This window comes from Glandiceps talaboti, chromosome 11 (genome assembly GCF_964340395.1).
Source record: "Glandiceps talaboti chromosome 11, keGlaTala1.1, whole genome shotgun sequence".
NCBI classification, from domain to species: Eukaryota; Metazoa; Hemichordata; class Enteropneusta; family Spengelidae; genus Glandiceps; species Glandiceps talaboti.
Window position 1 is genome coordinate 1,283,033 of NC_135559.1, and position 22,535 is coordinate 1,305,567.

Genomic DNA, 22,535 nt, shown 5'->3' on the forward strand with positions numbered 1-22,535 from the left:
TCTACTGGATTTGATTGCAGCGGAAGGTGGACGCTACTATAGTAGAAATTCGGAAGGCTCTGCTTTGATGAGGTGACCCGTGAGACGACAAGAGGTAAGCGACGGTCTCCATATGCTTAAACTCTATCGATCCATACAGTGGTACTAAAACAAGATGTATTGTTCGGAATTACACGTACGGTTGTATTGTTGGCGTTGAATAGAGCTACCGTTGGCATTGGTATGTTGGCTACCAACTCTCTCGACTACAGTTCTCGTTATTTATTCCCAGTTTAGTTACGAAGTGAACGACTCACTAATGGTATGGCTGTGAATTTACTATTATTAGGACCACATAGAAAATTACCTACTTACAATTATTTTTTTTCTTCTAAAAACTGGATCATTTTCAAATTACTTTACCTAATTTCAACACGATCAATCGATATTTGTAGATGCGCCACAAATCTGTGCAGATAGGAAAGCTAGGCACAACCATATACAAAAACATGTAGACTATGACATGTACAGACAGGTTGTAATTAGATTCCGGTCAGAATCAGACATTTACTACACGTTTAATTTGATTAATTAGTTTTTAATTTCACATTTTATGAATACTAAATACTTTAAACGTATGTTTCTATTTTTTAATTGACGATCATTTTTTTCATATACAGCAAAATAACTGGTCATATCTATTCCCCTCGATCAGCCACACAGCTAGGATCGAGCGAAATAACTGGTCACACCTATACCCCTCGATCAGCCACACAGCTGGGATCGACCGAAATAACTGGTCACACCTATTCCACTCGATCAGCCACACAGCTGGGATCTGGCGAAATAACTGGTCACACCTATTCCCCTCGATCAGCCACACAGCTGGGATCGAGCGAATAACTGGTCACACCTATACCCCTCGATCAGCATCACAGCTAGGATCTTGCGAGGATCGACAGCATGCGTCGACATTGCAACTCATACATCTTGGCCATCTTCGTGGTCTTTAATACACTAGTGATGTTTGGTTGGCTGTGTGACTTACTATACGACGGCGGTATTGGTTATGGTGACAGCTTATCAAGACGTGACGAGAACGTGAACAGAGATGACGAGATGACATATGCACGAGATTTGAATCTAAAGCAGTTTGCAGTCATCAACGATACTTTGATCAATATAAAGTCTATATTGGAAAGCAATCGCCTGAGTGACTCAAACATGTTGGAAATACTTACCAATAACCATGAAAACAGTATGGATATTTTAAACAAAATACAAGGGAATATAGCTACGCGCGATGATATTGAAACGTTCATGAAAACACAGAATCAAAATCAGAACGGAAAAACTTCAAATCATAAAGTGCAACCGTCAGAAGGTGCTAACTCAGTAACTCCTAAACTGAATGTTCTGATTGCTGCGAGCATGCGCACTGGGTCGTCATTCTTTGGTGAGTTGTTCCGACAACATCCCCAGTTTCTATATATTTTCGAACCTCTAAGAGCTTTGAAATTAAATGACTACGACCCCTTGTTGACTATCAAGGGAGTCGATATGATGCATGACATATATGAATGTAATTTTGCATCGACAGCCAAAACATTGTTAGACGTTTTGTATAACCCGGAGACGCCTCTTGCTAAACGAAATATTGTACCCGCATGGGTCAACGAAAAATATTGCTCAGGTTGGGATTCGGCTTATAAAACGTATGCAAAATGTTCTCCCATGACGCCACAAAAATCTTCCGAGTCGTGTCGTTCTTTTGAAAAAGTCGCGATCAAAGTTATCCGTGTATTTGACGCCTATTCGTTGCTTCATCTTATGAAAGACCCGAATATTAACCTTCGTACAATCAACGTGCTGAGAGATCCTCGTGGAATGATGTCATCTGTCATGCCAATTCACATTAGTAACTGGCAAGCGAAAAGGAAATCGGATATTGACATGAAACTATATGCCCACCAATTCGACGATGGATTGCAAAGACGACTTGAACAGTACTGCACGACTATGTTACGAAATGTTATTTTGAGTAAACACTCAACATTGCTCCCAAAGCAAAACTACTTGCCAATTCGCTACGAAGATATGTCGGAACATCCTCTAGAAGTAGCAAAACACATATTTGAATTCCTAGGTCTACAAATGCATGATAACGTCAAACGATGGATTGAAGAAAACACGAAAGAGGATGCCAATGGAAACCACCTATTCTATGCCTGGCAGACTAAACGGAATTCGAGGGAAGCATCCGAACGTTGGAGGTATAAAATGTCCTATGAACTTGTTCAGAAAATCGAGAATACCGGCGACTGTCCACAATTTATGAGTATTATGGGATATAAAAGAGCGGAGAGTTTTGAGCAACTATTAGACACTTCAGTATCATACTTATTACCAATTAACAACTGATTCGGTGTTTTTTATTCTTAAAGTGGTGAATTAGACTAAAAATGCATTTATTCGTAAAAGTTTAATAAATGTTTGCTTATAGTGGATGACAATATTAGCATATAGTATATATTAAGATACACCTGTGTCATGAAATATATCACCGTCATACATGTGTTTGTTTTTCCATGTGGGTTTGTCTACACTAATACACGTGTTACATTCTAGGGAATCCGATGTTTCAGTGTCTTAAGTATGGTAGTTGTGAGTAGCACGGCTAGAACGTAAACGGTTCTCCACTCTAACTGTCTTTCTTGGGTATCAGGATCTACGAGCTTGTCTAAGTTAGGAATTAGCTACGTAGGTATCGCCACATACACGTACGCTCTTTTTTCTCAGGCATAGAGAGACACCGCACACCAACATTTGCGTTGTGATCGAAATCTTAGAGTCGGAATAGGAATCCAGAATAACTTTATTCAGTTACATTCTAGCTCATATGTAGACTGAATGATTCAAGGTCATGCAATATGTAAATTGTTCACGTGTAAGACAAATGCTGATCACGCCATTGGAAAATAAAGTATTAATTTGAATTCAGTAATCAACAAGTTATCTTGTTTACAAGAACTAATCTATGTTGTTTTATCAAAACACTTGACATTTGTTAGCTACTAGAGATAAAAAAATGTAATTAGTACAGGATTAGTAGATAAATCAACATATTATTTGATCATGCTGTTGTTAGCTCATGTTTGTGAATAAGTAGTATAAATGTGAATTTTACATTAATTTAGGTAAAATATGCCAATTAAAATTCCGAATATGATATTTCTGGATCGTAACACATGTATAACCCTTGCGGCAGTTGATTAGATATGCATCTGATCAGAACATCATTTTATCAATAGCGGACAATCAAAACTGTCTTTGATGGTGCTGAAAAGTCTCCTCCTTATCACATTGTCAAGGTTTTGTATTGATACAAAAATAATAGTGGATGAACTAAATGGGAGGCACCTGATCTTGCTTTGTATCAGGTCAGTTCAGTGATATTGTGATCAGATGAGAAGAACTACTGCAAGGGTTGTAATATAACCCAGGTTTTCACGAGGAACTTCCACCAAGCTATTGGTACTGGGAAACGAAAGTCTTGCCTAGAAGTCCGTCATACAGCAGTACTATACACCAGAAAGACACACACCAGACCAGAGCTGTGGTTGCCATGGAATCATACAATTGTCTGGTATATTGAAAAGTTTATCGTATAATATAACTGTAGTTGGACTACTTATTTGTACTATGAACTTATATTGTAATATGTAGTCTTCTAAAGACCTTGAGAATTCTAACGATTTCATCGTAATTCTGAAACTAACTTTGAAATGTACATGCAATGATTCTTCAGGTTTATTCATGGATTACTCCGAGTCCACAACAGGCTGTATATATGTTACAGCTGATGATAAACAAATTTCTCATTAATCGTTCCTGGCTTGCTATCACTGCATTTACTATACGGCCAATACTGAAGATACAGTAACGTAAATTTGTTTCAAGGATGTCGAACCCACCTTGAATTGTTTGCATTAAATTCTCAAGATTAGTTTTAATTATAAAGTAATTGATTTACACGACGCCATTTTGTAGTGCTCTTGCCAGAGTAGTCACATGGGTTAATATTTTACGAATAACTGTAAAAGAATGATCTGTATCTGTATCTGTATCTGTATCTGTATCTGTATAGTTACAGTGTAGGTCCTGGGTAAGAAATAACACACCGGGGGAGAGTACTTGGTCAGAATTGGTTTTTGACAGTGACTGCCATTTTAAAGGCGTCACAAGATTTAGCGCACACAGTACTATTGTCCAGATGGTTCCAGTCTACTGGTATTTTTACAAAGAATGACTGTTTATATTGAGCAGCTTTACAATTCTCAATTTCAAAGCACTTTGAGTTGTTAGTGATGACTTTATGTTAGCTGAGATACAGTCCGCAAATTTTCCTAACTTTTATAGATCTTTTGCTGTAATTGAAATAACACTACTGCCCCCTGAATCTAAAGTTTTCAAATCAAATGTGATTCAGACTAGCACACATCAGAGTGTACCTTCAAAATGTATACATGAAATCTTCAAAGCCTTTCATTCTACTGGAATACAGTTCATCAAATTGCTCACTCTGTGCAACAGTAAACCAATTTTTCCAATCTCCAACAATACCTGTCAAAACAATGTACAGAGTAAATAAATTATCAATATACAATATATCATTATTCTGTACGTATGTCAAAACATGAATTCTACTAGACTTTCTCACAGTCCTCGGAGCTTCGCAAAGCTAAAATTAAAACTTGGGTTGTGTTGTATGTACGGCTACTGCATAATTGTACTCGAATATTCCTGTACTGTGCACCCCCATCGATTACATAGGGCTGACCTTTCGTTGACGTGTTTAGTGCGACGCTCCGTGTTAACACGAAGTCCGGCATTAGTACAACTAATAGTGTCAACGTCTACGTATATGTCGTCACCTCTTCTGACATATGGATGTTACCGTTGTCATGGTCACGGTCAACTGTTTTTAATATATAAAAATACATTTGGGATCACTTCCCCAAAATGTGTTTTGACTGTAAATATTTGTAAATGAATGTAGCGGACAGTACATGTTTACAAGAAACTTTCAATACGGATATATACCTTTTCGATGAGTTTCTCTTTTTCCAACGAGTGCTTCTTTCTCCTCACTTTTATCCATACGTTCCTTCGCATGCTTAAAATTGGTAACTCGTAAGATATTGTCTACTTGTTCACTTGTCAAAGATTTACCTAAAAACTCAGCTATCCTTGTGTATGTGGCATGAGGATTCTAATATCGGAAAGAGTAAAAAAAGAAATTATGCATTGCATACAATTTGAAAAGACAAAGGCTAAAAGTATGATGTGATACATGTACATTGTTCTGATATGGTTAGTTACTGTTGTGCATACACTAGCTATACAACCCGTTTCATGTTAGTGTTCACTAGCTATGCAACTCGTTTCATGTTAGTGTTCACTAGCTATACAGCTCGTTTCATGTTAGTGTACACTAGCTATACAGCCCGTTTGATGTCAGTGTTCACAGGTTTTGTTTGACACAACCACAGACAAGTAAGTCTGTGACACAACCAAGTAGAAACTTATAAGAAACTGCATAAGCTACGCTTTAAGATAAGAAGACTGCAATTTCTTGCTATATTTTGTGTATATGAAATAAACCACTTACCACCCATCATATATAATTTATCAAAACATAATCGACTGTGCATTGGAAACATGCCTAATCCTGTTTTTCAATTCTATAACTTTCCTAACAGAATTCATTGTAGATACATTTTCATTATTCTTTTTAGAACATGTAAAGTTCGTTTTTGATTGCCACAATGATAAGTTTTCGTATAAAAATAGTCAAAGGACAAAAAAGACATTAAATATGTTAAGGTTAGCCATGAAAGTGAAATAAATAAACAGCTTTCAAACTTACAAGTTTCAAATCTTCGAATCTGATCCAAAGTAGCCAAGGTTCACCTTTGTATTTAGACCACTCCTTAATGTATTCAAAGTATGAACCATATTCAGCTAGAAATGCAAACAAATGATAATTTAAAAAAAAATAATTCAGGACTAGTGAAAACTTTTTACCATGATGATTATTATTATGCAGACCAACTCTGATTAACTAAAAGATATCCATCAGTCATTATATTAGTCACTATATAAACACCGAGGTAGTCTAGTTCCTGACGACCGTGATCACACTATGTACTATGTGAAGAAAACGTAGTGTAAATCGGAACACGGTCGTCAGGAACTTGAATAACACCGAGGCCGGCTAGTGTCAGACAATTTTCTCTACAGTAAGTGTATGTATGCTGGACGTACATTACGTTTAAAATATCATAAGCAACACATCTGTAATGTTTTATGAATGTTAACATTTACTTTAAACAGCTTGAAGAGATAGACTTACTATTTTCTCTCAGATATTCCTGTATAAACTGGTCAAAGGTAACGGTTTCAAGAAGCTCCACCGACTTGTGATAAGCAGTGAAGGACACGGCAACGTCTTTAGGATTTCTCTGAACAAGAATACACTGAAATGGAAATAGGGAACACATATCTAAACATGTAACGGTCATGATGTCATTCATCCTCAACATGATAAATACATTTGCTTAATAAGATGGTTTTCATATAACTCGTATTTAATATTGATCATATGATGGCAGATAAAAAATGAAGTCAGAGGTTTGAACCCACACTAGCTGTAACTGAGATATTCGTTTCCCACTAGACAACAATATAGATGTATTCACTGAAAATTGTTAGATGCCAATAATTACACATTGTACTTGTCAATGACAGAGCTATTTCATCTATGCGTGCTGTAAGTCATGCAGTAAATAAATTGAAATCGAAATTCATTGGGACGATGATGTTTTGGGGGCGGACTCAAAAACTAATTCGATTAGATTTATTGCACCATGTTGTGCGTTCCGCCTCACAAATATGTTTACTCTTGGGTGATTCAATATTGTTGAGGGTATACAATATTATTTGTATTATATCTAACAAAAAATTTCAAAATGTTCCAGTTACAATTTTAAATAAAAAAACGATGACAATCGAACACAGGGGAAGGGCAGTATGAAAATGTTAAATCATTTATATTTTGACTACCTTTGGTTTTTTCTTGATGAATTCTGTAGGACAGTATTCCGGCAATAAGTGGGTGGACACTCTCCTACGAGTTGAAAGCTGAACCAAAAAGTCAACCGCTGAAGGTAGCTGTGGAAACCCCTCTTGCACAATTTCAGGATGATCCGTTGGACCAAATTCAAGAAGGACAAACTTTTCAAATGCAGGCATTGTATCGAGGTGGCTAAGGTCGTCAACATGTAGTATGGCTTCAACTATTTCATTCATCCATAATGTACCTATCAATATTAGAAAATTACATTACACATAAGAAGTCTGTTTTGCAAATTACTGTTTCACTTTCATATTTGGAGAAATCTATAACAGTTACCAAGACAGGATTGAAGGGATTCTATAACGGTTACCATAACAACATTGAAGGAATGGGGATATTTTAACTGGTACCTGTAATACTTGGTACATACAAGTAGTTGTATATCTATCATTATCAATTTATCAAAATGTTAGTGTTATTCAAATTGTTGTACTAACAAAAAGTATTGATATAATTGAAGTCCATGTAGGTATACATAACTGTTGAATATTAGCTTGCAAACATGTTTATTTATTCATTTAAGTTGTTTGTACCTACCTGATTTAGGGTACGTAGCTATGAATATATCATCTTCACGTATTTCAAAATCCTTCACTTTGGTTTCAATTGAGTTTTTATTCATAATAACAGGAAGGAGATAGCCTGGTCGTAGATAATAACTTTTAGCCCATGGCGGTGTAGCAGCTTTCGTAGCCATTTTCTGATGAGATCTTAATAAGTGTTTTTAACTGAAAAGAGGAAAACAATTACATAAATTAATTGTAAGCTGATGTACTTCAGAATTTTGTCGTTTTACCCTCCATGTTGTCAAGCTCTTTTAATTAAAGGGAATTCGAAAATGATTGAAACGTGACTCACTGGACACATGGGAAGCTAGGGAGTATGTTTGATTTCTTCGATCACCACATGTACAACCATGATTTGGTGTTTAAAACCCCAATCACAACCATGATTTGGTGTTTAAAAACCCAATCACAATCATGATTTGGTGATAAAAAATCCAATCACAATCATGATTTGGTGATAAAAAAAAACAATCACAATCATGATTGACAATCACAGTAATCGTGCCTCGAATTATGATTGACGTGATTACAAGACGGAGGACTAAATTACATGTATTACATTTTGTAAATGGTGCATGTGACTGATGAACATTTAGGAAAGGATGGAATACATGGTGAAAAATCAACTAACATTCTTGTTTATCTCAGTGTTCATTTTGATGATATAAATGTTTTGATATTTATCAACTTTGTTAACATTTGTGTTATTATCATTATGTTGAACGATTATGGTCGTCATCTCGCGTTTTGCTTACCGTAACGGGACACGAAGCCGAAATGTTGCAAATCAAATACACCTAATGCTGTGTCGTAGAGGGCGCAAGGGGATACGGAAAAGATAAGGAGTGGGTATGGACATTCGTAGTAACATATTCGTGTTCATATACAATTTATTATTCATGTATGGTATAAATCCTCTGAATACTCAAGTTAGAGACGACAATTATATAATTTCTATAATTTCTATTCATAGTCGTAAGCATAGGCACTCGAATCAATCTATATGATTTTTATTTTAAAAAAATCTATATTGAATAAGAGAAAGTATGAAGCTTAAGCCACAAGTATTTGCTAATCGGAGTGTAATCGGGGTCAACAGTTCAAATGGTGAATACGGCTCGCGTACCTTCACATACACTTTCTCTTGTTCACTATACATTTAACAAAAAAATAATACAGATTGATTCGAGTGCCTATGGTGATAAGCATACCTTGACCCAATAAACATTCTACTACATTGAGCACTGAGCACAAAAGGGAAACCTTTTTGAACACGTAAGCAGAGTCTTCATTACACAACATAGCTAGGCGTGCTGAGTCAATTGACTCAATTGTTCTAGGTATTCTACACAAGTTTACGACCTCGCTACGAGGCAAGGCTTTCGATAACGACTGCTGTATCATACGCCAATTGTCTCGTTGATAAACTCAAACAATATGGTATCAAACTACTACATGTGTGCATAAAATGAAATAGAGAAAAGGTCAGTCCTAACCCGTCTTTTGAGAGTTCATTCTTTGATAATAATGGTATCTCTCTAATTAGATATTTCGACTTGTATTATGAATACTACGATGTCCCTAAGCCTTTTTATTTTACAAACAGTCATACTTGACTTACCTTAGGGTTTTTGGCTAGCGCAGCCTCCTAAACCAACAACCTGGCCAACAGCACACGACTGTTTGTTCGTTTGAGGTCAATTGTTTGCACAATTGACACTGGCAAGGCAACGACGGAACCCATCCATCAGTACTCTAACTGACAAAGACTAAGAGATTGGTTGTTGTTGACGCTCTTGGTCACCATAGTAACAGTTTGTAAACGAGTGATTAAAGGGGAATCCAACTTCAGGAAATAAAGGTATTTTCATAAACTTAGGGTTCTGGAGCGTCAGTTCATGATTTCACATCACAGAAATTGTGTGCGATTGTCAGGGGATACTATGACCTACGTATATGACAGGTAAATCGATTTTTCAGATTTTAGTGCTATGCAAATCCTTACTTTATCTTGCCTTTATGTGCACTGTATAATTTGTTTTTATTATGAAATGGGTGTGACATATCGGTGGCATGCACATCACATAAATAGTTTATATAACTGATAGTATCTATCAATTAGGTGACGTCATTTGAAATGTCTTATACTTTCAGGTACCTTGGAAGATGAACTGAGAAGGAAATTCCTCCCAAGATGGTTTTACGAAAACCCTTCATATGATACATTTATATCACTGATAAGCTCACAAAATGTCAAAAAGTTAAATGAGCTGGCATGGTTCATTTATTATTCTTTCAAAATGAGAACATAAGTTTCATACAGTGCTTCCATTATTTCTCCCGAACTGTATATTTTGTGTTGTGAAAGCTCTTTGGGCCTGTACTGTGGCCGCTATTGCAAATATCTATCATATCTTGGATGATAACACATATTTAGAATCAAATCCTGGTCAACATAGCATGGTAGAGATCGTTATCAAAGTAATAAAAACATATATGATGTTTCTTGATTCAAAATTATTCTCTTCATTGTCTGAATTTTATGTACATGGGAAGTCCAGTCTGTTGAAATGATTCAGCATTCTGACCTAACAGAGTCACCAAGGGCACACAATCATCAACTTTATAATTTTGAATCTGTTAAAAACAGATTACCCACAATACACTTTATATACGAAGGATTTTATTAAGTGCATATCCAAGAATATTTGCAATAAAGACTTTTAAGTATTGGACGTTTGTCCAAGCATATTTGTAGGTGAAAGATTTCATTGGATGTTTGTTAGTTGATGTAATTGAAATAGCACTACTGCCCCCTGAATCTAAAGTTTTTAAATCAAATGTGATTCAGACTAGCACACATCAGAGTGCGCCTTCGAAATTTATACATGAAATCTTCAAAGCCTTTCATTCTACTGGAATACAGTTCATCAAATTGCTCACTCTGTGCAACAGTAAACCATTTTTTCCAATCTCCAACAATACCTGTCAAAACAATGTACGGAGTAAATAAATTATCAATATACAATATATCATTATTCTGTACGTATGTCAAAACATGAATTCTACTAGACTCTCTCACAGTCCTCGGAGCTTCGCAAAGCTAAAACTAAAACTTGGGTTGTTTTGTATGTACGGCTACTGAATAACTGTGCCCGAATAGCCCTGTACTGTGCGCCCTCATCGATTACATAGGGCTGACATTTCGTTGACGTGTTAGTGCGACGCTCCGTGTTAACGCGAAGTCTGGCATTAGTACAACTAATAGTGTCAACGTCTACGTATATGTCGTCACCTCTTCTGTCATATGGATGTCACCGTTGTCATGGTCACAGTCAACTGTTTTTAATATATACAAATACATTTGGGATCACTTCCCAAAATATGTTTTGACTGTTCCATAAATATTTGTAAATGAATGTAGCGGACAGTATATGTTTACAAGAAACTTTCAATATGGATAGATACCTTTTCGATGAGTTTCTGTTTTTCCAAAGAGTGTTTCTTTCCCCTCACTTTTCTCCATACGTTCCTTCGCATGCTTAAAATTGGTAACTCGTAAGATATTGTCTACTTGTTCACTTGTCAAAGATTTACCTAAAAACTCAGCTATCCTTGTGTATGTGGCATGAGGATTCTAATATCGGAAAGAGTAAGAAAGAAATTATACATTGCATACAATTTGAAAAGACAAAGGCTAAAAGTATGATGTGATACATGTACATTGTTCTGATATGGTTAGTTACTGTTGTGCATACACTAGCTATGCAACCCGTTTGATGTTAGTGTTCACTAGCTATGCAACTCGTTTCATGTCAGTGTTCACTAGCTATACAACCCGTTTGATGTTAGTGTTCACTGGTTTTGTTTCACACAACTACAGACAAGTAAGTCTGTGACACAACCAAGTAGAAACTTATAAGAAACTGCATAATCTACACTTTAAGATAAGAAGACTGCAATTTCTTGCTATATTTTGTGTATATGAAATAAACCACTTACCACCCACCATATATAATTTATCAAAACATAATCGACTGTGCGTTGGAAACATGCTTAATCTTGTTTTTATAATTCTATAAATCTCCTAACATAATTCATTGTAGATACATTTTAATTATTCTTTTTAGAACATTTAAAGTTCGTTTTCGATTGCGACGAATGATAAGTTTTCTTATAAAAATTAGTCAAAGGACATTAAATAAGTTAAGGTTAGCTATGAAAGTGAAATACATAAACAGCTTTCAAACTTACAAGTTTCAAATCTTCGAATCTGATCCAAAGTAGCCAAGGTTCACCTTTGTATTTAGACCACTCCTTAATGTATTCAAAGTATGAACCATATTCAGCTAGAAATGCAAACAAATGATAATTTAAAAAAAAATAGTTCAGGACTAGTGAAAACTTTTTACCATGATGAGGTAGTCTAGTTCCTGACGACCGTGTAAATCGGAACACGGTCGTCAGGAACTTGACTAACATCGAGGCCGCCTAGTGTCAGTAATTTAAGACAATTTTCACTACAGTAAGTGTATGTATGTTGGACGTACATTACGTTTAACATATCATGAGCAACACATGTTTACGTAAACAGCTTGAAGAGATAGACTTACTATTTTCTCTCAGATATTCCTGTATAAACTGGTCAAAGGTAACGGTTTCAAGAAGCTCCCCCGAGTTGTGATAAGCAGTGAATGACACGGCAACGTCTTTAGGATTTCTCTGAACAAGAATACACTGAAATGGAAATAGGAAACACATATCTAAACATGTAACGGTCATGATGTCATTCATCCAGTACAGGTAACATATACATCCCTACAGTTAAAACGGAATATGGGAAACGGGCATTTCACTATAGTGGTGCTGTCCTATGGCACAATCTACCCTATCCATAAGATCAGCTCCAAACCCATTGTACAGTTAAAACTGAATATGGGAAACGGGCATTTCCCTATAGTGGTGCTGTTCCATGGAACAATCTACCCCTATCCATAAGAGCAGCTCCGAACTCATTGATATTTAAAAGACATCTTAAGAATGTAGTCTGGTAATAATGTGGGTGAATATCTTTATAAAGTGCACTCTGCGTCTGTAACGTTTTGACCTGGTTTGTCCCATTTGTTTGTTTGTTTTGTTTATTTTCTGTGTACGTACGTAATCTTGCAACAGGTTCCATTGGGAGAACAGTGCTAATGCACTGAAATGGTGTTGTCTGTATATGAAAGATTAATAAATAAATAAATAAATAAATCCTCAACTTGATAAATACATTTGCTTAGTTAGATGGTTTTCATATTACTCATATTTAATATTGATCATATGATGGCTGATAAAAAATGAAGTCAGAGGTTTAAACCCTCCCTAGCTGTAACTGGGATATTCGTTTCCCACTAGACAACAATATACATGTATTCACTGAAAATTGTTAGATGCCAATAATTACACACTGTATTTGTCAATGGCAGAGCTATTTCATCTATGCGTGCTGTAAGTCATGCAGTAAATAAATTGAAATCGAAATTCATTGGGGCGCTGATGTTTTGGGTGCGGACTCAAAAACCAATTCGATTAGATTTACGCACCATGTTGTGCGTTCTGCTCCACAAATATGTTTACTCTTAGGTGAATTAATATTGTTTAGGGTATACGATATTATTTGTATTATATCTAACAAAAAAATTTCAAAATGTTCCTGTTACAACTTTAAATAAAAAAACGATGACAATCGAACACAGTGGAAGGGCAGTATGAAAATGTCAAATCATTTATATTTTGACTACCTTTGGTTTTTTCTTGAAGAATTCTGTAGGACAGTATTCCGGCAATAAGTGGGTGGACACTCTCCTACGAGTTGAAAGCTGAACCAAAAAGTCAACCGCTGAAGGTAGCTGTGGAAACCCCTCTTGGACAATTTCAGGATGATCCGTTGGACCAAATTCAAGAAGGACAAACTTTTCAAATGCAGGCATTGTATCGAGGTGGCTAAGGTCGTCAACATGTAGTATGGCTTCAACTATTTCATTCATCCATAATGTACCTATCAATATTAGAAAATTACATTACACATAAGAAGTCTGTTTTGCAAATTACTGTTTCACTTTCATATTTGGAGAAATCTATAACAGTTACCATGAAGGGATTCTATAACGGTTACCATAACAACATTGAAGGAATGGGGATATTATAACTGGTACATGTAATACTTGGTACATACAAGTAGTTGTATATCTATCATTATCAATTTATCAAAATGTTAGTGTTATTCAAATTGTAGTACTAACAAAAAGTATTGATATAATTGAAGACCATGTAGGTATTCATAACTGTTGCATATTAGCTTGCAAATATGTTTATTTATTCATTTAAGTTGTTATACCTACCTGATTTAGGGTACGTAGCTATGAATATATCATCTTCACGTATTTCAAAATCCTTCACTTTGGTTTCAATTGAGTTTTTATTCATAATAACAGGCAGGAGATAGCCTGGTCGTAGATAATAACTTTTAGCCCATGGCGGCGTAGCAGCTTTCGTAGCCATTTTCTGATGAGATCTTAATAAGTGTTTTTAACTGAAAAGAGGAAAACAATTACATGAATTAATTGTAAGCTTACTTCAGAATTTTGTCGTTTTACCCGCCATGTTGTCAAGCTCTTCTAATTAAAGGGGATTCGAAAATGATTGAAAAGTGACTCACTGGACACATGGGAAGCTAGGGAGTATGTTTGATTTCTTCGATCACCACATGTACAACCATGATTTGGTGTTTAAAACCCCAATCACAACCATGATTTGGTGTTTAAAAAGTCAATCACAATCATGATTTGGTGATAAAAAATCCAATCACAATCATGATTTGGTGATAAAAAAAAAACAATCACAATCATGATTGACAATCACAGTAATCGTGCCTCGAATTATGATTGACGTGATTACAAGACGGAGGACTGAATTACATGTATTACATTTTGTAAATGGTGCATGTGACTGATGAACATTTAAGAAAGGATGGAATACATGGTGAAAAATCAACTAGCATTTTTGTTTATCTCAGCGTTCATTTTGATGATATAAATGTTTTGATATTTATCAACTTTGTTAACATTTGTGTTATTATCATTATGTTGAACGATTATGGTCGTCATCTCGCGTTTTGCTTACCGTAACGGGACACGAAGCCGAAATGTTGCAAATCAAATACACCTAATGCTGTGTCGTAGAGGGCGCAAGGGGATACGGAAAAGATAAGGAGTGGGTATGGACATTCGTAGTAACATATTCGTGTTCATATACAATTTATTATTCATGTATGGTATAAATCCTCTGAATACTCAAGTTAGAGACGACAATTATATAATTTCTATAATTTCTATTCATAGTCGTAAGCATAGGCACTCGAATAAATCTATATGATTTTTATTTTTTTTAAAATCTATAGTGAATAAGAGAAAGTATGAAGCTTAAGCTACAAGTATTTGCTAATCGGGGTGTAATCTGGGTCAACAGTTCAAATGGTGAATACGGCTCGCGTACCGCCACATACACCTTCTCTTGTTCACTATACATTTAACAAAAATATAATACAGATTGATTCGAGTGCCTATGGTGATAAGCATACGTACCTTGACCCAATAAACATTCTACTACATTGAGCACTGAGCACAAAAGGGAAACCTTTTTGAACACGTAGGCAGAGTCTTCATTACACAACATAGCTAGGAGTGCTGAGTCATGCAACCCAATTTTTCTGGATATTCTACACAGGTTTACGACCTCGCTACGAGGCAAGGCTTTCGATAACGACTGCTGTAGCATACGCCAATTGTCTCGTTGATAAACTCAAACAATATGGTATCAAACTACTACATGTGTGCATAAAATGAAATAGAGAAAAGGTTAGTCCTAACCCGTCTTTTGAGAGTTCATTATTTGATAATAATGGTATCTCTGTAATTAGATATTTCGACTTGTATTATGAATACTACGATGGCCCTAAGCCTTTTTATCTTACAAACAGTCATACTTGACTTACCTTAGGGTTTTTGGCTAGCGCAGCCTCCTATACCAACAACCTGGCCAACAGCAGCACACAAGTGTTTGTTCGCTTGAGGTCAATTGTGTTCAAAAGTGACACTGGCAAGGCAACGAAGGAACCTATCAATCAGTACTTTATCTAACGAAGACTAAGAGATTGGTCGTTGTTGGCGCTCTTGGTCACCATAGTAACAGTTTGTAAACGAGTGATTAAAGGGGAATCCAACTTCAGGAAATAAAGGTATTTTCATAAACGTAGGGTTCTGGAGCGTCAGTTCATGATTTCACATCACAGAAATTGTGTGCGATTGTCATGGGATACTATGACCTACGTATATGACAGGTAAATCGATTTTTCAGATTTTAGTGCTATGCAAATCCTTACTTTATCTTGCCTTTATGTGCACTGTATAATTTGTTTTTATTATGAAATGGGTGTGACAAATCGGTGGAATGCACATCACATAAATAGTTTGTATAACTGATAATATTTATCAATTAGGTGACGTCATTTGAAATGTCTTATACTTTCAGGTACCTTGGAAGATGAACTGAGAAGGAAATTCCTCCCAAGATGGTTTTACCAAAACCCTTCATATGATACATTTATATCACTTATAAGCTGACAAAATGTCACAAAGTTAAATGAGCTGGCATGGTTCATTTATTATTCTTTCAAAATGAGAACCTAAGTTTCATACAGTGCTTTCATTATTTTTTCTGAACTGTATATTTTGTGTTGTGTAAGCTCTTTGGGCCTGTACTGTGGCCGCTATTGCAAATAAACTATCTATCATATCTTGGAAGATAATACATATTTAGAATCAAATGCTGGTCAACATAGCATGGTAGAGATAGTTATCAAAGTAATAAAAACAAATACATTTATGGTGTTTCTTAATTCAAAATTATTCTCTTCTTTGCCTGAATTTTATGTACATGTGAAAGTCCTGTCTGTTGATAGAAATGATTCAGCATTCTGACCTAACAGAGTCACCAAGGGCACACAATCATCAACTTTATAATTTTGAATCTGTTAAAAACAGATTACCCACAATACACTTTATATACGAAGGATTTTATTAAGTGCATATACAAGAATATTTGCAATACAGACTTTTAAGTATTGAACGTTTGTCCAAGCATATCTGTAGGTGAAAGATTTCATTGGATGTTTATTAGTTGATGTAATTGAAATAACACTACTGCCCACTGAATCTAAAGTTTTCAAATCAAATGTGATTCAGACTAGCACACATCAGAGTGTGCCTTCAAAATGTATACATTAAATCTTCAAAGCCTTTCATTCTACTGGCATACAGTTCATCAAATTGCTCACTCTGTGCAACAGTAAACCAATTTTTCCAATCTCCAACAATACCTGTCAAAATAATGTATGGAGTAAATAAATTATCAATATACAATATATCATTATTCTGTACGTATGTCAAGACATGAATTCTACTAGACTCTCTCACAGTCCTCGGAGCTTCGCAAAGTTAAAACTTGGGTTGTGTTGTATGTACGGCTACTGCATAATTGTACTCGAATATTCCTGTACTGTGCGCCCTCATCGATTACATAGGGCTAACCTTTCGTTGACGTGTTAGTGTGAAGCCCGAGGCAGTAGAGACGGCATTAGTACAACTGATAGTGTCAACGTCTACATATATGTCGAGACCTCTTCTGTCATATGGATGTTACCGTTGTCATGATCACAGTCAACTGTTAATAATATATAAAAATACATTTGGGATCACTTCCTGAAAAATATGTTCCATAAATATATGTAAATTAATTTAGCGGCCAGTATATGTTTACAAGTAACTTTCAATATGGATAGATACCTTTTCGATGAGTTTCTGTTTTTCCAAAGAGTGCTTCTTTCCCCTCACTTTTTTCCATACGTTCCTTCGTAGGCTTAAAATTGGTAACTCGTAAGATATTGTCTACTTGTTCACTTGTCAAAGATTTACCTAAAAACTCAGCTATCCTTGTGTATGTGGCATGAGGATTCTAATCTCGGAAATAGTAAGAAAGAAATTATACATTGCATACAATTTGAAAAGACAAAGGCTAAAAGTATAATGTGATACATGTACATTGTTCTGATATGGTTAGTTACTGTTGTGCATACACTAGCTATACAACCCGTTTCATGTTAGTGTTCACTAGCTATGCAACTCGTTTCATGTTAGTGTTCACTAGCTATACAGCTCGTTTCATGTTAGTGTACACTAGCTATACAGCCCGTTTGATGTCAGTGTTCACAGGTTTTGTTTCACACAACCACAGACAAGTAAGTCTGTGACACAACCAAGTAGAAACTTATAAGAAACTGCATAATCTACACTTTAAGATAAGAAGACTGCAATTTCTTGCTATATTTTGTGTATATGAAATAAACCACTTACCACCCACCGTATATAATTTATCAAAACATAATCGACTGTGCGTTGGAAACATGCTTAATCTTGTTTTTATAATTCTATAAATCTCCTAACAGAATTCATTGTAGATACATTTTCATTATTCTTTTTAGAACATTTAAAGTTCGTTTTCGATAGCGAGAAATGATAAGTTTTCTCATATGAATTATTCAAAGGACATTAAATAAGTTAAGGTTAGCTATGAAAGTGAAATACATAAACAGCTTTCAAACTTACAAGTTTCAAATCTTCGAATCTGATCCAAAGTAGCCAAGGTTCACCTTTGTATTTAGACCACTCCTTAATGTATTCAAAGTATGAACCATATTCAGCTAGAAATGCAAACAAATGATAATTTAAAAAAAAATAGTTCAGGACTAGTGAAAACTTTTTACCATGATGATGATTATTATGCAGACCAACTCTGATTAACTAAAAGATATCCATCAGTCATTATATTAGTCACTATATAAACACCGAGGTAGTCTAGTTCCTGACGACCGTGATCACACTATGTACTATGTGAAGAAAACGTAGTGTAAATCGGAACACGGTCGTCAGGAACTTGAATAACACCGAGGCCGGCTAGTGTCAGACAATTTTCTCTACAGTAAGTGTATGTATGCTGGACGTACATTACGTTTAAAATATCATAAGCAACACATCTGTAATGTTTTATGAATGTTAACATTTACTTTAAACAGCTTGAAGAGATAGACTTACTATTTTCTCTCAGATATTCCTGTATAAACTGGTCAAAGGTAACGGTTTGAAGAAGCTCCCCGAGTTGTGATAAGCAGTGAAGGACACGGCAACGTCTTTAGGATTTCTCTGAACAAGGATACACTGAAATGGAAATAGGAAACACATAAACATGTAACGGTCATGATGTCATTCATCCAGTACAGGTAACATATACATCCCTACAGTTAAAACGGAATATGGGAAACGGGCATTTCACTATAGTGGTGCTGTTCTTTGGGACAATCTACCCCTATCCATAACATCAGCTCCGAACTCATAGATATTTAAAAACATCTTAAGAATGTAGTCTGGTAATAATGTGGGTGAATATCTTATAAAGTGCACTCTGCGTCTGTAACGTTTTGACCTGGTTTGTCTCTTTTGTTTGTTTGTTTTGTTTGTTTTCTGTGTACGTAATCTTGCAACAGGTTCCATTGGGAGAACAGTGCTAATGCACTGAAATGGTGTCTGTATATGAAAGATTAATAAATAAATAAATAAATAAATAAATAAATCCTCAACTTGATAAATACATTTGCTTAATTAGATGGTTTTCATATAACTCGTATTTAATATTGATCATATGATGGCAGATAAAAAATGAAGTCAGAGGTTTGAACCCACACTAGCTGTAACTGAGATATTCATTTCCCACTAGACAACAATATACATGTATTCACTGAAAATTGTTAGATGCCAATAATTACACATTGTACTTGTCAATGACAGAGCTATTACATCTATGTGTGCTGTAAGTCATGTAGTAAATAAATTGTAATCGAAATTCATTGGGGCGCTGATGTTTTGGGTGCGGATTCCAAAAACAATTCGATTAGATTTATTGCACCATGTTGTGCGCTCCGCTCTACAAATACGTTTACTCTTAGGTGATTCAATATTGTTTAGGGTATACAATATTATTTGTATTATATCTAACAAAAAATTTTCAAAATGTTCCAGTTACAACTTTAAATAACAAAACTATGAAAATCGAACACAGGGGAAGGGCAGTATGAAAATGTCAAATCATTTATATTTTGACTACCTTTGGTTTTTTCTTGAAGAATTCTGTAGGACAGTATTCCGGCAATAAGTGGGTGGACACTCTCCTACGAGTTGAAAGCTGAACCAAAAAGTCAACCGCTGAAGGTAGCTGTGGAAGCCCCTCTTGGACAATTTCGGGATGATCCGTTGGACCAAATTCAAGAAGGACAAACTTTTCAAATGCAGACATTGTATCGAGGTAGCTTAGGTCGTCAACATGTAGTATGGCTTCAACTATTTCATTCATCCATACTGTACCTATCAATATTAGAAAATTACATTACACATAAGAAGTCTGTTTTGCAAATTACTGTTTCACTTTCATATTTGGAGAAATCTATAACAGTTACCATGACAACATTGAAGGAATGGGGATATTATAACTGGTACCTGTAATACTTGGTACATACAAGTAGTTGTATATCTATCATTATCAATTTATCAAAATGTTAGTGTTATTCAAATTGTTGTACTAACAAAAAGTATTGATATAATTGAAGTCCATGTAGGTATACATAACTGTTGCATATTAGCTTGCAAACATGTTTATTTATTCATTTAAGTTGTTTGTACCTACCTGATTTAGGGTACGTAGCTATGAATATATCATCTTCACGTATTTCAAAATCCTTCACTTTGGTTTCAATTGAGTTTTTATTCATAATAACAGGAAGGAGATAGCCTGGTCGTAGATAATAACTTTTAGCCCATGGCGGCGTAGCAGCTTTCGTAGCCATTTTCTGATGAGATCTTAATAAGTGTTTTTAACTGAAAAGAAGCAAACAATTACATAAATTTATTGTACGCTGATGTACTTCAGAATTTTGTCGTTTTACCCTCCATGTTGTCAAGCTCTTCTAATTAAAGGGAATTCGAAAATGATTGAAACGTGACTCACTGGACACATGGGAAGCTAGGGAGTATGTTTGATTTCTTCGATCACCACATGTACAACCATGATTTGGTGTTTAAAACCCCAATCACAACCATGATTTGGTGTTTAAAAACCCAATCACAATCATGATTTGGTGATAAAAAATCCAATCACAATCATGATTTGGTGATAAAAAACAAACAATCATGATTGACAATCACAGTAATCGTGCCTCGAATTTTGATTGACGTGATTACAAGACGGAGGACTGAATTACATGTATTACATTTTGTAAATGGTGCATGTGACTGATGAACATTTAGGAAAGGATGGAATACATGGTGAAAAATCAACTAGCATTCTTGTTTATCTCAGCGTTCATTTTGATGATATAAATGTTTTCATATTTATCAACTTTGTTAACATTTGTGTTATTATCATTATGTTGAATGATTATGGTCTTTCACACACACACACACACACACACACACACACACACACACACACAGACTTCATCTCTATTATATAATCTTCCTTACGGAAGTTAAAAATGTATAGTGAATAAGAGAAAGTGTGAAGCCCCAAGTGTTTGTTAATGAGGGTGTAATCCAGGTCAACAGTTCAAATGGTGAATACGGCTCGCGTACCTTCACACCTCGTATTTACTATACATTTATAAAAACTCATACAGATTGATTCGAGTGACTATGGTGATAAGCATACGTACTTTGACCCAATAAAGATTCTTACATTGAGCACTGAGAACAAAGGGCAACTTTTTTCAACACGCAGGCAGAGTCTTCAATACACAGCATAGCTAGGAGTGCTCAGAGTCATGCAACTCAATTTTTCTGGATATTCTACACAAGTTTATGACCTCGCTGCGAGGCAAGGCTTTCGATAACGACTGCTGTAGCACACGCCTATTGTCTCGTTGATAAACGCACACAATAGGGTATCTTGAACTAATGCATGTGTGCATAAAATGAAATAGAGAAAAGGTTAGTCCTAACCCCGTCTTTTGAGAGTTCATTATTTGATAATGATTGTATCTCTGTAATTAGATATTTCGACTTGTAATATGAATCCTACGATGGCCCTAAGCCTTTTTATCTTACAAACAGTCATGCTTGACTTACCTTAGGGTTTTTGGCTAGCGCAGCCTCCTATACCAACAACCTGGCCAACAGCACACAAGTGTTTGTTCGTTTGACTCGAGGTCAATTGTTTGCTTAATTGACACTGGCAAGGCTACGACGTAACCCATCCGTCAGTACTTTATCTAACGAAGTTTAAGAGATTGTTCGTTGTTGGCGCTCTTGGTCACCATATTTACAGTTTGTAAATGAGTGATTAAAGGGGAACCCAACTTCAGGAAATCAAGGTATTTTCATAAACGTAGGGTTCTGGAGCGACAGTTCATAATTTCACATCACAGAAACTGTGCGCGATTGTCATGGGATACTATGACCTATATATATATATATATAGTTTTGGTAGTACTGGAACTCTTTCTTGGTTGTAACTCGGAGTTTCACGCATTGCGCGATCGTCAGACATTACTAAGTGATCGCCAGACAACTCAGTTCAACAACTCAGGAGTTGTCTGACGATCGCGCAATGCTTAAAACTCCGAGTTACAACCAAGAAAGAGTTCCAGTACT

General features: G+C 35.6%; 4 protein-coding genes across 4 annotated transcripts; 1 reads left to right on the forward strand and 3 right to left on the reverse strand.

Moving 5' to 3' along the window:
• Positions 1–1,002: 1,002 nt before the first annotated feature.
• On the forward strand, positions 1,003–2,400 carry LOC144442636 (carbohydrate sulfotransferase 1-like). The gene has a single exon (XM_078132015.1). It carries the CDS (start codon positions 1,003–1,005, stop codon positions 2,398–2,400), a length of 1,398 nt encoding a protein of 465 aa, XP_077988141.1.
• Positions 2,401–2,903: 503 nt separating this feature from the next.
• Positions 2,904–9,431, reverse strand: LOC144442493 (sulfotransferase 1A1-like). The gene is made up of 7 exons (XM_078131853.1): positions 9,365–9,431; positions 7,715–7,905; positions 7,105–7,361; positions 6,395–6,518; positions 5,909–6,003; positions 5,083–5,251; positions 2,904–4,602 (listed from the first exon to the last, which is right to left on the reverse strand). Exons 2-7 carry the CDS (start codon positions 7,872–7,874, stop codon positions 4,493–4,495), a joined length of 915 nt encoding a protein of 304 aa, XP_077987979.1. The 5' UTR covers positions 7,875–7,905; positions 9,365–9,431; the 3' UTR covers positions 2,904–4,492.
• A 594-nt stretch (positions 9,432–10,025) lies between these two features.
• On the reverse strand, positions 10,026–15,905 carry LOC144442547 (sulfotransferase 6B1-like). The gene is made up of 7 exons (XM_078131922.1): positions 15,779–15,905; positions 14,127–14,317; positions 13,527–13,783; positions 12,357–12,480; positions 11,998–12,092; positions 11,212–11,380; positions 10,026–10,728 (listed from the first exon to the last, which is right to left on the reverse strand). Exons 2-7 carry the CDS (start codon positions 14,284–14,286, stop codon positions 10,580–10,582), a joined length of 954 nt encoding a protein of 317 aa, XP_077988048.1. The 5' UTR covers positions 14,287–14,317; positions 15,779–15,905; the 3' UTR covers positions 10,026–10,579.
• Positions 15,906–17,051: 1,146 nt separating this feature from the next.
• On the reverse strand, positions 17,052–22,063 carry LOC144442637 (sulfotransferase 6B1-like). The gene is made up of 8 exons (XM_078132016.1): positions 22,011–22,063; positions 20,575–20,765; positions 19,999–20,255; positions 19,578–19,582; positions 18,933–19,027; positions 18,447–18,541; positions 17,628–17,796; positions 17,052–17,161 (listed from the first exon to the last, which is right to left on the reverse strand). The coding sequence occupies exons 2-8, from the start codon at positions 20,732–20,734 to the stop codon at positions 17,052–17,054; spliced, it is 891 nt and encodes a 296-aa protein (XP_077988142.1). The 5' UTR covers positions 20,735–20,765; positions 22,011–22,063.
• Positions 22,064–22,535: the final 472 nt, after the last annotated feature.